General features: G+C 35.3%; 1 protein-coding gene across 6 annotated transcripts in view; it reads left to right on the plus strand.

Annotated features, from left to right (window-relative positions):
- VPS13B (vacuolar protein sorting 13 homolog B) overlaps nt 1-23,052 on the plus strand; it is a 473,584-nt gene that overhangs the window by 208,926 nt on the left and 241,606 nt on the right. For 5 of the 6 annotated variants that reach the window (XM_040548605.1, XM_040548603.1, XM_040548600.1 and 2 more), the window contains exons 21-22: nt 9,775-9,922; nt 21,259-21,386. In XM_040548605.1, the coding sequence (XP_040404539.1) occupies nt 9,775-9,922; nt 21,259-21,386 (276 nt within the window). The remainder of the gene's footprint in view (nt 1-9,774; nt 9,923-21,258; nt 21,387-23,052) is intronic. The other variant, XM_040548602.1, reaches the window with a different exon arrangement.

Genomic DNA, 23,052 nt, shown 5'->3' on the forward strand with positions numbered 1-23,052 from the left:
TAAATAGATGTAAATGTAACTCTTTTTTTATATTCGTTCTGAGTTTCAACATGCTTCTATAAGTTTTCCATTGTCCCACTTGAAGAACAGAAACAATGAGAATATTGCAGTCTAAAAATCCATGAGACTCTCTCTTAACGCTTCAATGAACTGCTTTTGAATTTCTCCCATGGCTACTAGTAACATATGGTATGGTTCTTAAGTTTCTTTGCTGAAGTGAAAGCATTGTGTAAACTAAGTCTATTCTACATTATAGACTTGTCCATTATCACCTCTTAGCTAATTGGTGATACTGGACATAGGTCAATATAATACTGTTTGGAGGGACATAACTGGATTTTTAATCTCAAAATAGTAATGCTTCTTATAAAATTAAGTTTGGCAGAACCAAAATAAGTTTATATATACAAAACATACAAAAGAGTTGTTGTGTGCTTTTGATGGGCATATTTTAATGTTTGTTGCAAGTGTATATTTTGTACATTTTTTTAGTAATAGAGAAAAGTGCATCTACTTCAACATTTTGTAATAGGATGTCCTACTTCCTGTTTGCACACTGTATAGTATAACATGCAGCATGTTTTCTTTAGAAGGTGATACAGAAAATCAATGCTGCTGAGGCTTATTTTAATCAGGAATAGAATTAACATCTCTAGCACCTCTTTGAAATGAACTTGAGGCAAGCTCTTTAATTTTCTCATGTGTGAAGTCTGTAAGCCTGTTACTTAATACAACAAGTTGTACAAGGTCTTGTTCAATAAAAAACTTGTTTGGTGCTCAGTCCCCTTCACAGTAAAAAATAAATAAATAAACAAATAAAAGTGCATCCTTATGTTCAACAGGAGGCTCCTGTGCTTCTTCTTTGTACCCGTTGCCTGTTGTCTCAGTACTGGGCACCACTGAAAAGAGCCTGGCTCCATAATCTTTGCAATCTCCCTTCAGTTATTTATATATAATGATAAGATTCCCCCTGAGCCTTCTCCAAACTGAAATGTCCTGTCTCTCCCAGCCTGTCCTCATAAGAGATGCTCCAGAACTTTGATCATCTTCATGGCCCACCGTTGGACTCCTCCCACTATTTCCATGTCTCTTTTGTACCAGGGAGCCCAGAACTTGAAACAGTGCTCCAGGTGTGGCCTCCCTGTTGCTGAATAGAGGGGAAGGATCAACCTCCCTCCACCTACTGTGATACTTTGCCTAATGCAGCCAAGAATATCATTAGCCGCCTTAGTGGCATGGACACATTGCTGACTCATGTTCAGCTGGTGTCCGCTAGGACCCCCAGGTCCTTTTCTACAGAGCTGCTTCCCAGCTGGGTGGCCCCCTGCCTGTGCTGGTGCCTGGGGTTGTTCCTCCCCAGGAGCAGGACTTTGCAGGTCTCCTCATTGAACTTAATGAGTTTCCTGTCAGCCCATTTCTCCAGCCTGTTGAGGTCCCTCTGAATGGCTGTGTGGCCCTCACAGTTTTGTGTCAATTGAAAACTTGCTGAAGGTTACACTCTGCCTCATCATCCAGAACATTAATGAAGTCATTGTATAGGATTGGGCCCGGGATTGACTCCATGGATTATGTGGCTAGTTACTGGCCTGCAACTAGCCTTTGTGCTGCTAATCACTAACCTTTGGTCCTGGTCGTTACATCAGTTTTGAATCCACCTCCCTGCCTGCTCATCCAGCCCATACTTCATCAGCTTGTCTGTGAGGATCTTATGGGAGGCCGTGGCAAAAGCCTTACAAAAGTCCATGAAGACAATATCCACTGCGCTCCCCTCATCCATCAGGCTGGTCATTCCATCACAGAAGCTTATCAAGTTGGTCAAGCATGACTTCCCCTTGGAGAATCAATGCTGATTACTCCTGATGACTTGTCCATATGCCTGGATTAGCTGTTCTATCACCTTCCCAGGGATCAAGTTGAGGCTGACCAGCCTGTAGATTCCTGGTTCTTCCTTGACGTTCTTCTTGAAGATAGTGACATCTGCTTTTCTCCAGTCCTCAAGCAGCTCTCCCAGTTGCCATGATCAGTTAAAGAACGTTGAGAGTGGCCTTGTGGTAATATCTGCCAGCTTCCTCAATGCTCATGGGTGCCTCCCACCGGGGCCCACTGACACTCTTATGTCCAATTTGATGAAGTATTCTCTGATCTGATCCTCTTTCAGGAAGGGTGGCACATCTTCTTTGTTTCAGTCTTTCCCTCTGGAATCTGGGATTTCTAAAGGCCCATTTTGCTAGTAAAGACTGAGGTGAAGAAGGCATTCAATTACTAAACCTTTCTGCTTGTGGGTTTCCTGACATTGTATCAGTGTATATTCCAAGAGACAAGGAAATATTGTAGCTTGCTTTTAGTTAGGACTTTCTACCTCTTTTCTAAACTTAAGTGAACATGGGAAGTTAATATTAGTAAGATTGTATAATATTTATATGCGTTCTTCAAAACTGTTTTGTATTGATTTCAAACTTAATACCCCAAATAACATATAAACAGAAGAAAATAGTCATTTTGAGTCAGAAAAAATAATGTTAACAGGATGAGGTAAGGAAAAGGTACTTGTTATCATGAGAGTGTTTTCACTTCATTGTCAGCTGATGGTCTTCCAGATATGCAGTGTAGCAAGCATTACATGCTGCTATGTCTAGAAAAAGACAGTACTAGTAGAATACCTTTCCTGTTTGGACCACTGTACTGTGTATAAAGCGTGTAGTAATCAACACCAGAAGGCTTTGCAGGCCAATGTGTTAAACAAAAACCCTAGGACACCCAAGATACTATATTGTTAGAAATGGTGGCAGCTGTTGGAATTGATTTAGTTAAGTTATATTAATTTATTCCTCAATAATACTGAGCTGAAATAACTTGAGACCTGGTGCAGAGCAAGGAATAAAGTTTATAAATCAAAGTACTGTAACTTAAAGTTCAAAACTGATTTTTAAAATCCTTAATCTTGGACTTGTCAACTAAAGTCATCTGAGAGATGCGTTTTAATTCATCACCTTCTGAACATTGTGTCACTTACAATATGTACAACAAATTATTAGTTTAAAAAAAAGAAGTCAAAACCCAACAACCAGAACTTTATAATTTATTTGTAAGTTTAAAAAGAGTGAATTTGTCATACCATCTTGGTAGTAATCAACTGTGTAACAGTTCTAACATTTAATGGATTGATTCTCAACTTCAAAAGTTTTAAACTTTTAATTTCTTTTAAACTTTTAAATTAATATTGCAAGAATAATTTTTTTAAAAATATCCTTTTTGATTTTGCTCTACTTCAGTTCAAAACCTGAAGAGGAGGTAAATAACATTCTGGAGAAAGTTATTCAATGGTAAATTTTATGTACTAATATCTGCTGTATTATATTACTTAACAGTTTGTATGAAATGGAAGGACTAAGAAAGATTTAAAGATATCAGTACTTCTGAAGAATATTATGTTGGAAACATGGGTGACTTTTCAAAAAAAATCAGCTTTTGACTGCATGATTCAGTTCAAATTAATCAGAAAAGCCACTGGCTTTGGAAATACACTCTTATAACGTTGTGCTCTTAAGATCTACATTTTCAGAAGTAATACATTAAGAAGAAATCTGATAAAAAGGTAATTATTTTGATTTATATATACTCTGTGTAACTGCTCAAAGGCAAATTAGTATATGCCAGATGCGTTGCACTCCATCCATATGCTCCATATAGAAATCACATATTTTACATTATTTGGGTGTTAAAAATAATCACATTTCTGGTTCCCTGAATTTGTTAGACTTTTCTGAAATACGTTTTTGTTACCAACATTTTTTTCAGTAACTGTTAATAATCCGTGAAGTTGGAACAGTAAATTCAATAGATATCTTCCATACCCTGCTTGATGATTGATGACCCTATGCTAGATTTTAAACAGGGTTTAAACTGGCATAGAAATTTCAGAGTTGATTTTACTTTAAAATGTTTTTTTTTATGTGTCAGCCAAAATTGGTGCTCGTTTGTTTTTAAATACTTTATTCTGTATAGGTTTTTCTGGTAAAGCTGAGCTATATGTGTAGCAGCAGAAGCTGTATTCATGTACTATGTGCACCAGTTGCTTATTTGCTGCTTTTTAACAGTTCTTTAACTCAGCTTATGTAACATATGCTTACCTAAAACCTTCGTGTTTCTCTGATCTGAAAGCCCTGTTGAATAGATATGCTTTTTAATGCCTTATGAAAGATTAATTTGAACAGAATTCAGGAAAGATGCAACTATATAGAGTGACTTCTTGTACATACGTTGCTTACTGTATGTTTACATACATACTGTATGTTTACATACTTCGGTGAGACATCAGGTATATGATGCTCTTTGCAGTGAAAATATGAGTGCATGTAATCTTGTTTTTCTCAAATGCACAATACTGTAAAGCCTCTACTGTTTGTCTGTATTTTTCTTACATTAATCATTTCACTAAAATTAATCGTCTTATCCCAGAGAAGACTGAAACTATCAAAAATGTATACCTACACATATCTGTTTGTATATGAATGTGTATGGCTGCACATTTCTGCCATTTTCTTTGGCTGTTCTGTATGCATCTGTGAGTGTTATTGTCTAATAAGTGTTTCAGAAACAGAATAGGTCTAAAAACTGCAGTGCACAGAGAACATCCTTAGTCATGTACAGGAATAGTGAAGGAAACAACATTGCTCCTCTTCCAGATTCATCATTTTAAAGCACTGGAATTTAGTATACCTATACGATTCCCAAATCCAAATTTCTCCTTTTTCATCAACGTCTATGCCATGGAAGTTTTTATATCCCAATTCAAAAACAAGACTTTTCCATTAGCTGTGTAGGTAGATTAGAGAATTGGTCTGTAGCAATTCAATTTTATCCCATTTTTTCCCCTCAACCTTTTTTTCTACTCCTTTTGCCCTTTTTCTACTATTATTTTTGGAATTATACTGTATTATAAAATTCTGCCACTGCTGTATGGAAAGTTAACTGTGAGCTCAGGATATTATGAACTCTTGATCCCATCTTGGACTCGATGATCTTTGTAAATCTCTTTCAGCTGAACTGTTTGTTTCTATGGCTTGGTAATTCTTCAATCAAGTGGTTTGCACAAGAGGTCTTTCTGAAATTTTTGCCTAAGTAGTTTGGTCATTATGAGTTGGTCAGTAGACTCATGTAGAACAAGTAATTCCTGTAATTTGAGGAATTACTCAGGGTGTCTTTTGGAATATTGCAGATCTTTGTGTCTTCAAGAGCCGAACACTTCTAATATATGTATGAATGACAGTGAATAAATAACACAATGTAAGGGTGAGTTTCAGCACCTAACCTTAAGATTTTTGCCTGTTGTAGCAAAGTTAGCTATTGAGGGTAGAACTATGTTGCCCTACTTTAGTTCTAGTTTTTTTCTTCTACCTTGATAAATAGCAGAAAAGGCTTTGATAAAAGCAAGCATGTTTCTAAAGTAGACATAATTATCCTCTTGATGCATCAAGGGTTCTAAGACCATAGTAAGTTTTGATTTTTGATAGGCAAAAAGCATTATGCTTATGCCTATTTGGATCTTTCTCCACATACAAGGAGCACCCTTGTTTCTGAAGGCTGTAGGAATTAAGTTAATGCTTGCTTAAGGAGCTGGAGCTACATGGGACTAGACCCTTTTATGTGCTACTTCAAAGGAACCTTGAAACTGCTCATCAGAGTGCTTTCGTCAGTTGATGAAAATGTAGGGGTTCTTGGCTGGCATAAGTCTATCACCTAAGTTTGGAAAGATTACAGCTCATCAACCAGTGGCTGGTCTTTGGTCCTGGCAGAAGCGTTTTTCTGAGCGTACCTGAAATTTCTAGCTGAAGCAGTCACATAATTTCGTTTGGATTAGCAAATTTATCTGCCGGGATTGAAGCTGTTTTTGTGAACCCCAGAGGTGAAGCTTGCCTAATGTTTTTAATTAAGAAACAATTTAATTGGTTAATTTTAACTAGAAACTGGGCCTAATGTTTAATGCTTTCTGAAGCAATTTAGGTGTGTTCTTGTATTATTGCTGTCAGAAACCAAAACAATGAAATGTAACTGTGGCCAAACAGCAATTGTGATTAGGTGCTATTAGAACTTGGCTCAAGGTGAACAAGGTAGATCCTCCTTGCTTTTGGAGCTGTCAGAGCTTGGACTGTCCTGCAGGATAAATTAATGTTCTTCTCAGAGGCAGATAAAACGTTTGCATGACAGTGATCTTACATATTCACAAACATCATGTCTTGAGTAGAACTGCCATCTGTGCCCATTCCAGTGACTTCATTAATTTCACTTTCTGCTTGCTGGTTGAAAGCTATTGCACATGTACAGATCAGTCTATGTGCATGGAGCAGCCGCTAATAGGATGACAATCCATGTCTGTTTTGGGGCTTCTGCATTGAGTTCAATGTTTCACAGACCAGTGCTTCATTTTTAACCTTATTTATTATGTTTTAGTTCCAGGAATTCATTCCCTGCTTCCCTGACAAGCAGGTGTTCAGCCACTCCCAGGAAAGCAGGGCTCATCGTGCTTAACAGTTTCTTGGGAACACAAACATTATCACTCTGCATGTCTCCCCATTCCCAGCCCCCTCATTAGCAGGGTAGCACAAGGAGCAGAAAAGTCTTTGGCTCTTCAACAACATTGGTTTGTTACCACCACTACTTTCATGAAAAATCCAAAACACAGCACCATATAAGCCTCTACAAAGAAAACTACATCTATACCAGCCAAAACCATGACAAAAGCATTCCCCATCTTCCCTGATCTGCCTGCATGTTCTTCAGGCTCACTGGAGAAATAGTAAAAAAAAAAAAAAAAAAAAAAAAAAAGTTGAATACTATGAATTATTATTAATCCAGTGTTCATTGTGTAATACCCACAAAATATTATTGCGTTGATAAACCTGTGGTCAATATTCCAGAATAGAATAGGATTTTGGTTTTGACTGTGAAAACAAAATACCTTAAGGCTGTAACCTCAAACTGGGTTCTCTTGTAGGTCATGAAATTGGGCTTACTTTTTGAGTGTAAACTTTGTCATCTTATGTAATATGTGAAGACAGATTTGTATTTAAACAGAAGCTTCAACTTACATCATTTTGGGTGATTTTTTATGTTTGGGTGATTTTTTATGTTTCCAGAATTCAGAAAAGTTGTCCATTACTCAGGACGGAGCCAATAGTAGTTCATACATTGTTAATGATTTGTATAGAAATTGATTAATATTTTCTAGTAGAAAGCATTTTCCTGACTGTTGTGAGAAGCCTCTGTTTACAGTATTCCTCTGTGTAAAGGAGCCTCATATAAATGTTACTGTAGTTCCATAACTCTGTTGTGTTCTTTATCTTCTTTATAAGACTACCAATTAATAATCATAAACCTTCCATCCCAAGTAGGTGTGTTAAGCTTTACTGCATGCTACTTCATTGCCAGCTTTTGGGATTGTTGTGATGAAATGCTTATGAAAACACTTGACTGCAATGTCTCCTTTCCCATCAGATTCATCTTCTCGTACAGCTGTGGTGCTCTTGTCATCTGCTATTTCCCAAGCCACAATTTCCTCATCAGTCTGTGGCTAAAACCCAAATCTTGATGATCCTTTTCCATCTATTTCAACGTTGATCTTTCATCTTCTGCATTCTTCTAACCAGAAATCTTTTGCCAAAAATCTGACAAGATTGTACTGGGCGTCATCAACAGCAACATCAGGGTTGATTTCAGTGAGCAAAGATGAAACAGCTGTTTCATTGTCCAGATCAGCACTCAAGCGCTCAATATTTGGTCATAATTTTTTCCAGCTTTGGCTGGCTGTGATAGCCTTGATGTTTTTCCCTATATGACTAGTGGTGTAACTTATTATTGTATGTTGCTGATCCATTTCTTCAGTGGTTCAGAAACAGATACAGCTTTTTCAGACACTGTTTTCCATTCTATTGTCTTTTGTACAGTCTTGTATTATCTGCGTTCGTTCTTCAGAACCGTTGCTTCACTTTGGCAAGTCGGTGTTCTTAGTGTTAAATCCAGAAATGCCAAAACATGGCTCAACGGTTGCTGTTAAGGGAAAGCTGCAGGTGGCTTTGCCATATGAAAGGTTGTATCAGATAAATTTTGAAAATAAGTGATGTAATATGTCTGACCAAAGTTTATAAAACTTGAGGCTCTCTCTCTCTCTCTGTCTACATGTGGGAAGTATTTATACGGTGTAAAACTTTTTTTTTTCAAAGCTGATTGTTTTTTGTTGTTGTTGTTATGGCTAGAGGACACCAAAGTGACATGTTACTGTCTTCCAGAATTGTTTTTTAGTGCTTTTGGAGACAAAGCTGATAACTGTACATTCAGAGAGAGGAGGAGAGATGAGAGTTCTGTTTGTCATTGGCATTAGTATTTTCCTATTAACTTTGCATACCTTTGTATATGTAAGTTGATTGTTTTCACTGGAATAGGATTAAATAGTTGATTGTCTGTCTTATTTTAATTTACTTTTATAGTGGAAAATAGTAAGGGCATTTGGAAGTCATTCTCCTTCAATTAAACGATTTTTCTGTTTGTTTTGGGGTTTTGTATGTGTGCACGTGTTGCACACTGCTTGATTCAGTGATCTGTTTTCCATTGGAGAAAATTTACAAGCATATTGCCCGCCTCACACGAATTTGTTTCCCACAGAGATTCCTAATGCAACGTGTGAGGTTTCTCATTACCCAGCTATATGGATTACATTTTCACTCCAATACCAACAAAATTAAATTACACAAAAATTGATTAAGATGCATGTAATCCTACTGTCTGATCTTTAGAAAAAACTTTTGCCATCTTTAAATGATAACCCTCTGCAAAATCAACAGTAGAAATACTCTGCTCTTCTCAGCTGGCATGTCTTTACAATTTATCTAGCAGCTAGCACTACAGAGAATTGTTAACATTTTTGTACACAAAATGGAAGATCAGTTTTTATTAATGTTTTTGTCTCTTCTAACTCATGTTGATTTAAAAAAAAAAAAAAAAGCTCAAAAAAACAACCACAACAACACCAAGAAAAATCTTCAGTCGTATTCATTTCAATCATATTCATTTCTGAACTTTCAGTTCCCGAACTCATCATTTTTGCCTTATGTGGGTTAATGTATTTTGCTGTTTTCTAATCTTTGAAATAGAGGTGCAGGCCTTCAAACTAGGTTTGAATGCCTTCAATTTTGTTAACCAGTATTGTATCTTGAGCAGTTGGTAATTTTACCAGTCTGCTTAAAAGTCAAAAGGTAATTCAAAATCAGTAATGATCGGAGTCAGGCTACACATTTCTTTTTCTTTTTAATTGTGTGTCTTTTCTTTAGAAGTTGAATTAATGAAGGTTGATAAATTGCTTTGCAAAACATTGGAATCTTCATATCTGGCTAAATTTGTCCAGTTTCCATTAAGTGTTTAGATAATGGTTTTGCTTTGAGGGTGATCCAGGTTTATTCATATACATTTTGATGGGCTAGTGAGCATGGTATTTTAAGTTAATAAATTCTATTTAACTTTTTTTTTTATTGTAGAGCTTATTTTAGTCCTGTTAGTCTGAGAAAAAAAGAATTGCAAGTGCAAGTCCGAATGTAGTATTTCAGCTGTTTAATGAAGTTGTAAAAATTTGTTTTCATAATGTATGTGCTTCAATCATCATTTTAAGTTGTCTTCTATAAATAAAAAAAAATGCAGTTGAAGACATGTTTCTCATGACAATATCATAATTCAATATTAATGTTTTTTGGGTTTGCGTGGTTCTCAAAGCACTTCTTTTTCTAGCAGTCTGTAGGATCTGTTCCACTTGGTGTGTCAGTAACACGAAAAAAAGAGGATGAAGCATCAGTTGGAAGTGCGCCTTTGGCAAGGCAGCAATCGAATCAAGCTTCTGAGTATGCCAGCAGTCCTGTCAAAACAAAAACAATAACAGGTATGATCACATCTTAATTGAAACTAGCTACTCAGCCTTTTTAGCCTTACTCAATAACATCCGTCTGCAATTGAACAGTATCAGCTGTGCAAATACTTGGGAACATCTTTCAGATTTAAAGAAATATTGTCCCAGAAAATTACCAGTTCTTTAATAAAAATGTTTAATTTTCATCTTATTTTTAATATAGATACTACCTCAGGGGTCCTGATAATTCCTGATAATTTCATGGAACATATTTTCTAAGACAAGATAAAGGAGATGTCCTTTCAATAGAAGATAGCTATTTTGCTTGATATTAAATATTTAAGCCCATAATTTTGTCAGACTTTATACACTTAGATTAATCTCTTTGATTTCAGTCAAACTGTTCCCATTGTTTCCAACCTGGCATGTATGCAAGTCACTGCAGATCTAAGTTTTGTGCATAAATACAGTAAATTTCACAGTTTTTCTCCCCTAGAAAATACATTTGTTGTCACTTCTGTTTCTGGAGTTTAAGAATTTATTAAATTTAGGAATCTTCCCTGGTACATCGGGAGTGCTAAAGTTACACTTCATTATTACTAATCAAGATGATATGGCATTCTGGGATTTTCTGGACTATTTAATCATACAGTACTGTTTGCAAGCAGTAAAATAGGACATCATCCAACAAAAGTGACTATCCAGCTGAGACTTTCAGTAATCCTTCTGAAATACACTGAACAAATACTCTTTTCCTTTGCATTGATGTTTATTTCCAGTTAATCATGAAGTACTTCAAGATGTTGTCTATTGAAACTGAGATTATGATCTTATCCATTAGTGGTAGTTTAATTGTTATTTTGAGATAAAAAGGGCTATAGCCAGAAAATCTGAATATTACATGGGTTGCCATGTTGAAATTGATAGAATAATAGAAGGAAATCTTGGAAATTAATCTATTTCATTTATTAATAATTTACTTTTCAGAATTTTACTTTCAAAACTTTTCTTTTCAAAATTTTACTTTTCCAGGAGTTGGACTCGATGATCCTTATGGGTTCCTTCCAACTCGGGATATTCTATGATTCTATGAAATTTATCCTTTCATTTTTACCATTCTTTCATCCTATCCTTTGTTTTTACCTGTAATGAAATGACTGTATTAAATATATTCTTCAGTTTGCGATATTTAGCATGTATAGTCCTGCTACACCAACATCATATGTGTTTTGCGTCCATTCATCTCCTCTCCTGGTTAGCTCTACCAGTGCCTAACAACAAAGCACAGAGGTGTAATGCACTAGAGAAACTTGTGTGATTTTTATGTTTGACTGTCAGAAATAGGATTAAAAATTTCCTTTGTAAAACCTTTCTTTGCAGAGACATATATAACCCTGGAATGAAGCTGATCAGGGAATTTAATTTGTTTTGTTTAGTGTTTGAAGAAACTTTAGTTTGAAAGAATGATGCATTCTGCATCCCTTTTTGTCTGAACAAAGCCCAATCATGGAGCTTTGAAAATTTCAGTTGCCAAAGCTGTTGTTTTACTCAGAGAAGAGGGGACTTAGTTGTTTTTTGGAGTTACCCAAACATTCTGATAACATACAGGGGTGGTACATTCAGTCATTACATTAAAGTTGGCTCCTTAACTGATTAAAATGTCATTAAATTTTGTTTGTTTTTAAGATGTAGCATGCATGACACAATTGCCTGTTCGAAGACCAGCCTGTATTTTTAACCTATTTTGTACCTATTTGTTATATGCTGGAGATAAAATGCCGGGTGCAAAATACCTGAAGTATTTGAGATTTACCTTTAATTCCTTTGGCGGAATTAAAGTATAAAATAAATGCCAAAGAGCAAAAGGAAATAATTCACTACGAAATAATTTAAAGGGATATTCTGTCCACTTCAGTAGACCACTCAGATTTTCTTTAGTAAATGAAAGGAGAGCCAGGTCATACTGCAGTGCCGTGCAGGCTCATTCTCTGTATAGCCTCCTGAAGCACCATGTGGTGTTAAAAGCTTTTCCATCTGTTTAACAGAGTTAGATTTGGCCTGGAAGATTTGGGGGACAGTAAAAACTAACACTTATGTTGTGTCACACCCCCCACCCCCCCCCAAAAAAAAAAGTCTCTGATTATGAAGCTACCGGTTAAAATGCTTAGAAAAGGTAGGATGAATGAAAGAGTAAACGGTGAGATCTCATTCTGAGATTCTGAGAAAAGTTTCAGTGGATGCTTTGTTTCACAATTTGTTTCTCTACAGGTGCGGTATGTGCTGGAATATGGTGAATGAGTGACTGGTTTCTTAAATGAAAAATAGAGTGCCTGTAATTGTTTTCCTTTCTGATTTTTCTGGGTGCCTTCCTACCAGTAATTTTCACTTGGTTTCCTTTCTTTTTCATTTCACCTAATTTCTGTCTGAGTTTTCTTTGTTTGTCTCACCTTTTTAAAACCAGGAATAAAAAGCACATAATTATAGGTCTAGGTCATAAAATGCTGCCTATGCTACAAAAGCGTTCTAGGTAAAAGGCAAAAATCCTTGTAAGCCTTGTAGCTGTAGCTATGGATGCCTTAAGTTGTCAGATAACTGAGATTGCTGCATTGATAGCAAGCCCATATGCATAGTCTTGCAGACTGAAAGAGGTTGTATCTTAAAATCATACTATTCAGGTGATGATTTGGAATTTACCCTTTTCGAGTCTAACATGATCTTAGCAGTCTGTCCCTTGAGAACTGCTAGAAACCAACTCTATGTATTGAATGAAAGCAGTTTGTAATCACAGCTGTAAAATGATTTAAAACATTGATCTTGAGTTCAGTTTATTAGCTAATGGCTGCTGAGACTTTGCCAAAAATGAAGCATGGGAAAAGAGCAAAACTACTATTTATATGGTAACTGCCTGTGAAAATCCAAAGTTTCTGTTCTTAAGTCTCAAATGGTAGTTATTTATAAATCTCCTTAACCACAGAGGCCTCAAAAACAGAGTAAGATAACAGAATATATGGTTTAAATTTTGTATGATGCAGTCATGAACGAGCAAGATGATAAAGAATATTTAAAAAAAAAAAATTACCTGAATTCCACTGTCCACCCACTTCTCTTCCTGTTCTCAGCAATTCACGAGCTCCTTGTTAATTCAATAAAAAGTAATTTACAGACTTGTAGCCTGGTGTAGAATTGTAGCTCTTATGACTGCATAGTGGGAAAATGTGTGAATGTGTAATATATGTATAGCATATGTAGAATACCTATGCAAGAAGATAATATGGGTTATTGAGTAGATAGGACAGCCTTTGAAAGCTGTCCTGTGCACTACTGTTTAAGGATTAATCAATCCAAACTGTCTATTTTCATTCTTTCAAAAGGGTCCTCATTCAATACTAAAACAACTTTCAGATTTCATTCTTATTATGTTAATAAATGGTAGTAATTATTTTCACTTTGTTTGAAAAATATAATGTAACATAATATAATTACTTAAAATAACACAGAATAATTCTGGTTTGGTAAAATCTTTTGCATTACTGAAATGTTAATATTTTGTTCTGTGGAGCTGTTGTTTTTGAGATGTAATTAGAATTCCAAAGTTGCATACACGTGAAGTTAAAGCTAAGTTAAACCTAGTTTTCTATTATTTGTATTTCAAGCAGATGGATGTTGGTGTCATAACAAGAAAGTTTAAAGCTTAATCCAAGATGAGCTTTATATTCTCTGTCCTATATAAATTGTCTGGTTTCTAGTAAAGACAGGACTCAGGTGGCCAATTTCTCCCTTCTTTCCCCTGCTTATTTATTTTCACAGAGCTTGTAGAAGCATAAAATCTTTGAGAGATTTATCTTGTTAAATTTTATATTGAACAGTAAGCACCAAGGGAAAAGACAAGCAAATGAGTGCATGTATAGACCATAGGATTCTATGAGTCTTATTTTTATAGGAAACGAGGCAAAGACCACCACCCAGCTTTCCTTTCAACCATTTCCTAACATTTGATAATGTAGATATAATTGCATGCTTATAAGCTGGTCATTAAATTCTTCTTAGAAATGGAATTTCTTGGTTATTATGGGAAGCTTTAGTAATTCAATTTTGAAAGCTTTTATCAAGTAATTGTTAAAATTCCCTCCAAGTATACATAGGTGATATTTCTGAACTATTTTGAAGGTAGCTAAGTGGAGAGAAGAGGAAGCTTTAAATGTAGAGATGTCTTTGTTTTGCTGATGCAGTTTAGGCTAGCATTACGGAAGTGGAAAGGATTATAAACAAATTACTTCTGAACTGCTCTAAAAATCAGAAAAGTCAGGTATCATTTACCTAATAATGAGTGGATCTATAGTTGTTCTGTGTGACAAAAAGGAGCTACAATTCATTACTAAGAAACCAACCCAGGAGGAGCCAAATGTCTTCAGGAGAGCTTTCCCAGTGCCTTGTCCAATGTCAGTGAACCTATGCTCAGCCCAAAGAGGTGGCAGCCACATTGTTAATGCAGTGATCTAGGAGTATTTATTTTAGATATTCCATTCTTCATAAATTAGTACACAGTGAGTACATGGTGCATTTGATAGCTATTACTAAAATGAAGAAATAATTTACCTATATTGTCTTACTACTGGTGTATAGTAGGTAGAAGTGTTTAGGACAAGTGTGGTAACTTCTTGAATTTGTTGGACTGCATACTGTTTAGATCAACTGATTGTGTTAGTGTTTCTATTTGAAGCTTCATCTTTAGTCAACAGAAAGGTAACTCAACTTAAAAAAGAAGTGTGGCATAATATGACCTGTACCTAGCAAACCCATGTGCAGTTACTGATTTTTTTTCTTATGAAGCACGACTAGAATGGTGAACTAGATTTCTGCTAAATTGAGCTGCTGGAATGCAAAAGAAAACCCCAAAACTGGCAAATGTGAGAGAAGTCTGGCTGGTGAGAAATCAATGGATTATCTGAAGAATTTGTACATCACTACTTCTGCTCAATGAACTGAATGATTATTGTTTATTCATGCCTGTCTTGGAATGTATCACTTATGATTTATTTGCGAAGATGAATGAAATTAAATAGATGCTAAGTAAGCTAAGTAAAATACAGGAATTTAAATCAGACACGTTTACTTAGGGTGCCTGAAAGTACTAGGATTTTTATATTTTTATAAATGGGTTGTAGTTCTTGGAAGGGTTATTTAAATAGAAGGTCTCTGGGCTCAGATGATTTATGGTAACTTCTAAATGGCTGGACAGTCGCATACCTATATTGAGAAATAATTATTGTGGGTTTTCTTAGCTAGTGAAATGTTTGGTTAAATGATGGCATGATTTCTTCAGTTCTGTGTGGACTTTAAAGAGCATTAGGAACACAAAGCCAGTGTAGTACATCAACTACACTTTCTGTATGGAAAAGTTGAAAGAAAAAGAACAGGTGTTTATTTTTATATACTATTTAAAAGACGAAGGAATTGTCAGTGTATATTTAAAAAGTGAGGCAGACAATCAGGCAGAACTCTTCCTGAATTTACCAGAAAAGTTCTTGCAAACCTGAAGGCTGAAATTATTAGTTTGTAAGGTATTAAAAGTTGCTTGGAATGGTAAGCAGTATTAAGATAAATTCAGACATGGACTTTAGATACAAACACACATACAACACATCTTGTTATTTGCTAATATAGTAGCTCAATGTTGCCTGTGAAAGGCCATTAGTGATTTATACAAAAGTGTCAGTCCTTTTTTATTTATGTTCCCAGAACTAAATGGGTATTGTTTGCCAGAAATAGTGCAGTAATCATTGGATTTGATGGGAGAAAACACTAACCATAGCCATTCTCTAGCCAACCCCTGCTTTCACACTGAAAGCTTTTTTGCTTGCATAACCACATTCATATCACATTTATCTTGATTTACTGACATACATTTGCTCTAGAAAAAGGAACGTTGTGTAAGAAGTCTGAAGATTCTGGATTTTAACATTTATTCTACTGCTAACTCATTTGAAGGACTTTTCTAATTCAGTCTCTACACCTCTCTGCTACAGTTTCCCTGGGTATAAACTACTTCCTCTGGCTAGTTATCAGGGATTCTGTGGCTCAACTACTAACTGGATTGATAAAAGTAACATATCATCTGTACCATTAGTAAAGTAGAGTGTAAAAATGCTCAATCCCCAGTAGACAAATACTTTATGCGAAGACTATTAAGTATGTGGTTATACATATTGCATTTTTATTTTATGAGTTTAAAAGGACTTAGTGCTATTATTTGGATTATTTAAGTTATTATGCCTTTTTTACAGTATTTATTATGTTTTTTCTTTTCAAGCAACTGATGAAAAGTGCAAACTTTTTTACATACAGGTCATCGTAGTCTTTCCTTAAAAAACGCTCAGCTACATAAATAATTCAAATATTAGTCATCCATCAGTGGAGGCATAGGGCATAGCTTCTGATACACCACCATAAAAATAAACTGTGAATATTTTTGAAACACTTCTGATGGACACTGGTAGTTCAGCAAATATTAGTAAATACTATGAGCTGTCAGCCTCACCTAATAAGCCTGCTACTTAGATGAACTTTTAAAATTGTATTATAGGAAAAATTAGTGCATTAAGATGGCCAGCATTTTCAGCAAGATACTCCCCTTTTTGCATTTTTAAAAATATGTATACTGTTTTAATATCAAATCATGGAACAAAATTATTACATGGAAATGCATTGTATTGAGAACAGAACTTGTTTCTTTGACCGTAATATATAGAAAAGGGTGAATGATTTGTAATGCTTTCATATATCTCTACATACATATATGTTGTGCTGCAGATATAAAATATATAATATTATGAAAAAAACTGAAATGCCAACCAAAGGACAAACAAGCTTCTAAATAACAAGTTCCACTGAGCTTTTGATTTTGCCTGATATTATATATATGTACAAACTAAAAGCTGCTGATTTACAGAAAAGAAGAAGGAAGTTTTAAGTAGGCGTTGTTTGTACTGTATTTTTTTTTCCTTTAACATACGAAGAAACCAATTAATCTTCTGGGGAGACACATGCGCACACACACAAACCTAGAGTCCATTTAGGTTTTCACCTTTTTTCAGAGTTGTTTGAAGTTTGAATTTTCTCCTCCACTGCTTTTTAATCTCATTTCTAATCCCTTAGACTCCTTGGTCAGTTCCTCAACGGTTTGCATTTATTGCAAACACCTTGGTATTTTTATTTCTGATAAAAAGTCGCATCTAATGCATAAAATATGAATTGTTATTAAGAAACCCCAATGAGTTTTTTGATGCTGTGGGGACTTTAGAAGAGGAAAAGTCTTTCCAGAAAGATCCATGTAATAACAGTATCCTTTCCTTCGATTTCTTCTTTGAAATATTATTCCTGTTCATGTGTTTTGCTGCCATAGCCTCTTAGCATCGATGATTAGTTTGCAATAGCATTTTTCTCGGCTTAACTCATTTCTGATGTGTGAGAAGTGTATGACTGATGATGTGATGTGGGAAGGAAAGCTTGCCCAGCATGCTGAGGTCATGCGATGCACATTTTGAGTAGGATCACGCGATGGGATGGTGGAGAGGCTGTCCTGCTGCAGACTGCTGTGTGGGTATTTCTGTGCGAACCTTGTCTTCCAGTAGGAGCTCTCTGAGCTTTTGGGGATCACCGACAGTATGGGTTTGCCTGCAGCAGGATGACCTTTTCCAACCATGAAGAAGCTGCTCTACCCTCTTCATGCATAGAATGCCTGAGGCACACAGTGGGTTGGGAGAGAGAAGTCGAGCAAAAAGGACAAGACATGGTAGAACTGCACTGCATACAAATTAGGAGTAAGGTATTAGTATTGTATTTTACCTGCTGTTAGTTTATGTACCAGCTGTAAAGAGGGAGGAAGAACTGAAAGCATGAGGCCACTGGTGAGTACAGATTATCAGTGGTCCTCAACCCAGTAGTGGAAAATCTCTGTTTTGTGATCTTTTCTTTTATTTATTAGAGGAAATGTCCATTTGCCCCCAAATCATCTCACTTCAAAGGATTTATTTTCCCCTTTGCATTCCTTAGGTCAATGAATATTAATAGCACAGTGTAGCACTGTTTTTTCCAAAGATCTTTTTATTTTTAAAACTCATGTTTTATGGATTCGATTTCCAAAGCAACCAGTTCCCAGAAGGCTAAAAAACACAAAGATAGAGGTATCTGTCTCTATAGGAAAAACATCTATATCTTGAAAGTATGCCTTAAGTTTTGCTTAGGGGCATCTCCTAGGAGAGGATGTTTACAATTAATTTTGAAGGGTTGCCGCTTGGAACTTCCCTTATATTCTAACCATAAGTTGTGAAATAAATTATGAAAATTGCAGCTTCTGGTAGCTCAGCCCAGATTGAGCTGATCAGCCCTTTTCAAAAAATCAGTTCCTTACCAATGCGTCATATGAGTTTGGTGAGCATGGCAGCCTCTGAGTGACTTTTGAAAAAGATGTGGTGTATATTTTTACCAAAATACCACTTATACAATATGTGACTAGAAGATGAGAGTAGGAGCATTGTGTCTGTACATTGTTTTTTCTTAAAAATTCAATTTTGTACAACTTGAGGCAGTCCTCCCTTTCCGTTTTTTTACTTTCTTACCAGTTTGTAAATGTTTCAGACAAATCCTATTTTCTATCCAGCTATTGCTGACTGGCTCCTGGCTTCAACACAGGGCTGATTACGGTGCCAGGAAATGTTCCTAGATTTTTCAGTTCAGTAGTAGCTGAGTAGCATAATTATTTTAGGAGATTAACCTTCATACTGAGACAGATGGAGCCGATCCAGTCTATGTATTTACTATAGAGGACTAGCCAAACACACAGGATAGCCACACCAGACTACTACAGTCTCTTAGCAGCTATCATCTGCTGATGGCCTTGCCTGATAGGGGATAATGACACATGCTTTCAGACCCTTCAGACAAAGCTGTAGGACTTACCAGTACAGAAAAAATAAATAACAGTAGAAGACTACTTTTTTTTCTCTTTTTTTTTTTTTCCAAAGAATTATTTCTGTGCTGGTTTCTTTACACCCTGAAACACCTCTTATTGCTTCTCTGTTCTCTATGATTTCTGGCTGAATGTGTCTTTATCTGTTTGGATTACAGAAGCTTTCTCTTCTTTTGGTCTTTTGTTGAGTCTGGGGTACTAGAGTGAAGCTATTGTCTATGATGGATACTCTTGGAATTTTGAACAGCTTTGCAGGTTTGAGTTGTACATATATGGAGAAAAATGAGTGGTGTTTCAGCTATCTAATTTTATTTGTAAATCATAGGTAGCTGTTTCTGGCACTAGAAGGTTGATTCCCCTAACTGAGAGGGAATTACTGGAGTGTGTGTTTCCCAGCCAACAAACCATGGAAGACTGGAGCAAAACGTAGTTTTAGATCCTGCTCATGACGAATACACTTGTTCAGTGGCATAGGATATTTCCTTTCATCCTAAGCTGAGGCATTCCTGCCTCTCATATTTCCAGTCTCGCAGTGACTATAGACACCATTCTCCCCCTTACCCACAGTTTTATTCTTGAGTTCTGCATTCCAGTAACTCTTTTGTTTTTAATCTTTCTTCATAGTCAAGCTGTTCCTAATTCTTACCTTGTGATAAGTGTAGTACAGGGCTTGTCTACACAGAGAAGATAGTGTGAACTGAGGTAGGGTAAGAAGTTAAAGAAGAGCAGCTATTCCTCACTAAATGTCTTTATTTTAACATAATCCATTCATAATGTGGATTGAATACTCACTACATGCAATAAAAGTCAAGAAAGAAAATATTATGAAATAGTTACAAGAAAAGATTATGAAATAGCTACTCCATGACTCCATGCTGCTTCTCCATATGGACAATTTACTTAAGTTTGTCTCTCCAGCACAACTGACAATAAACAATCCTGAAGTGTCATGCTTTCTACATTCTTATGATCCAGTTTTAACTGTTTATAACTCTTAACAGATCCATAATTGGAGCCAGGAATATCTGAGAGGTTAAAAATTCTCTCTCACTCTTTTGACCATCTCTCTTAGAATTTATTGATTCCTCGCCATTTTAATAAAACTAAAGTTTGAATTTCTTTTCAGATCATTGCAGTGTAGTTTGTTGAAGGATTTCGTGCAGGATATTAACCAACTCTGGTCTTTTCTAGATCTGATTGGGAAAATATCGCAAATTAATTCCTCAAGTGGCATGAACATTGCACACTTGGCAGAAATTCACCTCTCAGATGTTTCATTTTCAATTCCCTGGATGTTTCCTTGCATGTTCAAAATTGACTGAAGACCAGTAATGCATATAAAGGGACATAATTTTGCTCACCTGAGTTCTGTTGATAGCATAATTTTGTTTTAAGATCTTTTCTGTACTCGGTATGCTACAGATTTCTCCTAGCAGTATAATTTGGAAGCATAAATAGTCACACTTGTGCTGATTTCAATTTAGTTTTAAATGAAGTAATGAAGAATTCATAATTTATTCTTGCAGTTTCGTCAGCTCAATAAGATGTAGGCCAATACTGGAAGTGTTAAAGAAGCTGACAATAATTTGGTGCATATCCTAAAACATAGAAAGGAGCACATGTTCTGGAAGAGATGAAAGGAGGAACTATGTACCACTTACATATTCTTTAATACATTTGCAATTACTACTTGACCCACTCCTTTTTTGTAGTTCTATTTTGCTCATATTTGAGCGTATATTAAAGTACCTAAAAATTTAAAGAAGTTTATCTTTTTACTACAAAACATTGAATGTTGCTGAAATATTTCATACTTACTTTAGTACCTTTTAAGCTTGACAAAGTCAGAAAATGGTTTAATTTTTAGACCTTTTTTTGGATGCATACTCAAAGTTTTTGCCTAATGATTTTTTTTAAAAGAAAACAAATCAAAGGCTGTAATTTAATATGGGCTTCATTTCTTACAAGTTAAAAAAACTAAAACCTTTTTTATGTTATCCTGGCAGCAGTGTATGTGAAGAACTCGTGTACTGCTATTTTATCACCCACAGGTTATCGCACTTTGAAATCTGGCTTAATTTGCTTAGGTCAAGCATTCTCCATAATATTTTCGTAGCAGTTTGTGTTTAAAAAGTTCAAGTATTTGTCCAAATGCTTTTGAAACATTGCATTTCTCAACAGGTTTAACTGGTACAGTTGTATTGCCCAAGTTTGAAACTAGTAATAGAAGCTTCTGCTACATGCTATTATCACATAGATAGCGAGATATGTGGTGAGGGAAAATCCGTTTTAGAATTTAAAATGAGTAATCTTTTTCTTTGCTACCAGTATATATGTTACTTAGTATAATCTTTGTAAAACAATACATACACTCAGTATATTCTTTTGTTGTTTGCATTAGAATCTCGCCCTTTGTCACTTCCCGTGAAAACCATGCTGAACTCATCTGAAAGTTGCAGAAGTCCTGAAGAAAGAATGAAGGAATTTATTGGAAGAGTATGGAATGCAGTTAAGCGCCTTACACTTCAGGTAAGATGAAAAGGAAGTGAGAAAAACTATGTCTTTCCAAACTTTATGATATTTTTTATGCATCCTAGTGCTTTTTATAGAGGGTTTTTAAAGGAGCTCCCAGGTTTTACTGTTTTATTTCAGTAGTTTCAAAGTCTTAGAGGCTGAAAAATAAAATACAGATTTTTCGTTAAATTAGGCTAAGAATTCTTTCATTTTTGATTATTAGTTTTCAAAATACTTTTCTATATTTAAGGGGAAGATCCTTTAAAAAGTTATGTCAAGAAATAAATGCTCGTCACACTCTTCTATATTATAAACATAGTTAGTTACCTTTTTCCCATAATTAGATTTGCGTAATACCTTCCTTTTTAAAAATATTTGAGGAAACTGCATATGATATATTTTGGGGGATGGTATATGATACAGTACAATGTTACACAGTAGTGGCTCAAATGCTTACCTATGTACCTTTTTATTAAGGACAATTACGTGATCACTCAGATTAAATTCTTTCATCCTAGACTGCTTTAGATTGTGATCAGAATTTTCAGGCATCAAAATATATGCGTGCTATACACACAGACACACACACACAAACAAAAAGGCAATGTTAGAAATCTTGTGTTTTGATTACATGACCAAATACTAGATGGCTTAGAAATGCATTAGGACTCTGTGCTTCCAAGTATATATCAAATGCCCGCTTGGAAATTACCCTAATTTAGGGTTATTGTAAACTGTAACTTTTGAACAGTACATTCAATGAGAATGGTATTTTATGGTACATCAGCATGTAGTAGCTGAACTATTTTCACATTAAAATAAAACTTAATTAAATTAAAATTTATTGTCAGGAAATACAATACCTTCCTACCAAGAAAAATACATATACAGCCTCCTCTCAGAATTTGTCTGTTTTTTCTCCTGTTTGAGGCAGAAAATACTTTGATTGGGTTCAAAATATTTCAAAGGTTGAAAAGTTAAGTTTTTCCTGAGCAAGAACCTCAGATTAGTGACTTAATTGCACAACATAGTGAAGTTGAGGAGACACTTTCTATTAATTTGATCTAGGTTTCATTCAGCTCTTTTATTATTGTTTCATAGGTATTTTGCTTGTTTTCACTTCTTTCCTAATGTTGTCACCAATGGAGATGAGAATGACTAAATACGGGGAGTTGAGAGGTCATTTTTAAGCTGTTTGAAGGAAGCTGTATATTTTTTATGTGTTTGGGTGATAACCTAGCACAGTGAAACTCCTTATATAAATGAGTCCTACAGTTTGAGTCATAATGAAAATAATAATCAAATAATTAGGATGATGAAGAGCTGGATCCTTTCTAAATGATAAAAATTGAATAAGGACTAAGATACTCTCTGTTTCTTCTGCTCACATTTTTCATGGTAAGCTTTGTTACATAAGCAAGCAATCAACTGAATTTTTTTTTTTGAAGAATGTGTAAGATTCTAACTTGTAAGAACTAGTTAAAAATTAAGTTTGCCTGTTACAAAGGAGAAAAAAATGTGTTCAAACTAGTATTTTTTATGGAGGTGAAAATTGATAGCAGTGATAGGCATAGTTTTTTTTCAAAGACTAATTGGTAAATACAGCCTTACTTTGACATAAAACACTTATGGATTAGAGCTAGTGGTGGCTGAGGATTTATTTATTTTAAGAACTATTTCT

This window comes from Cygnus olor, chromosome 2 (assembly GCF_009769625.2).
Source record: "Cygnus olor isolate bCygOlo1 chromosome 2, bCygOlo1.pri.v2, whole genome shotgun sequence".
Taxonomy (NCBI): domain Eukaryota; kingdom Metazoa; phylum Chordata; class Aves; order Anseriformes; family Anatidae; genus Cygnus; species Cygnus olor.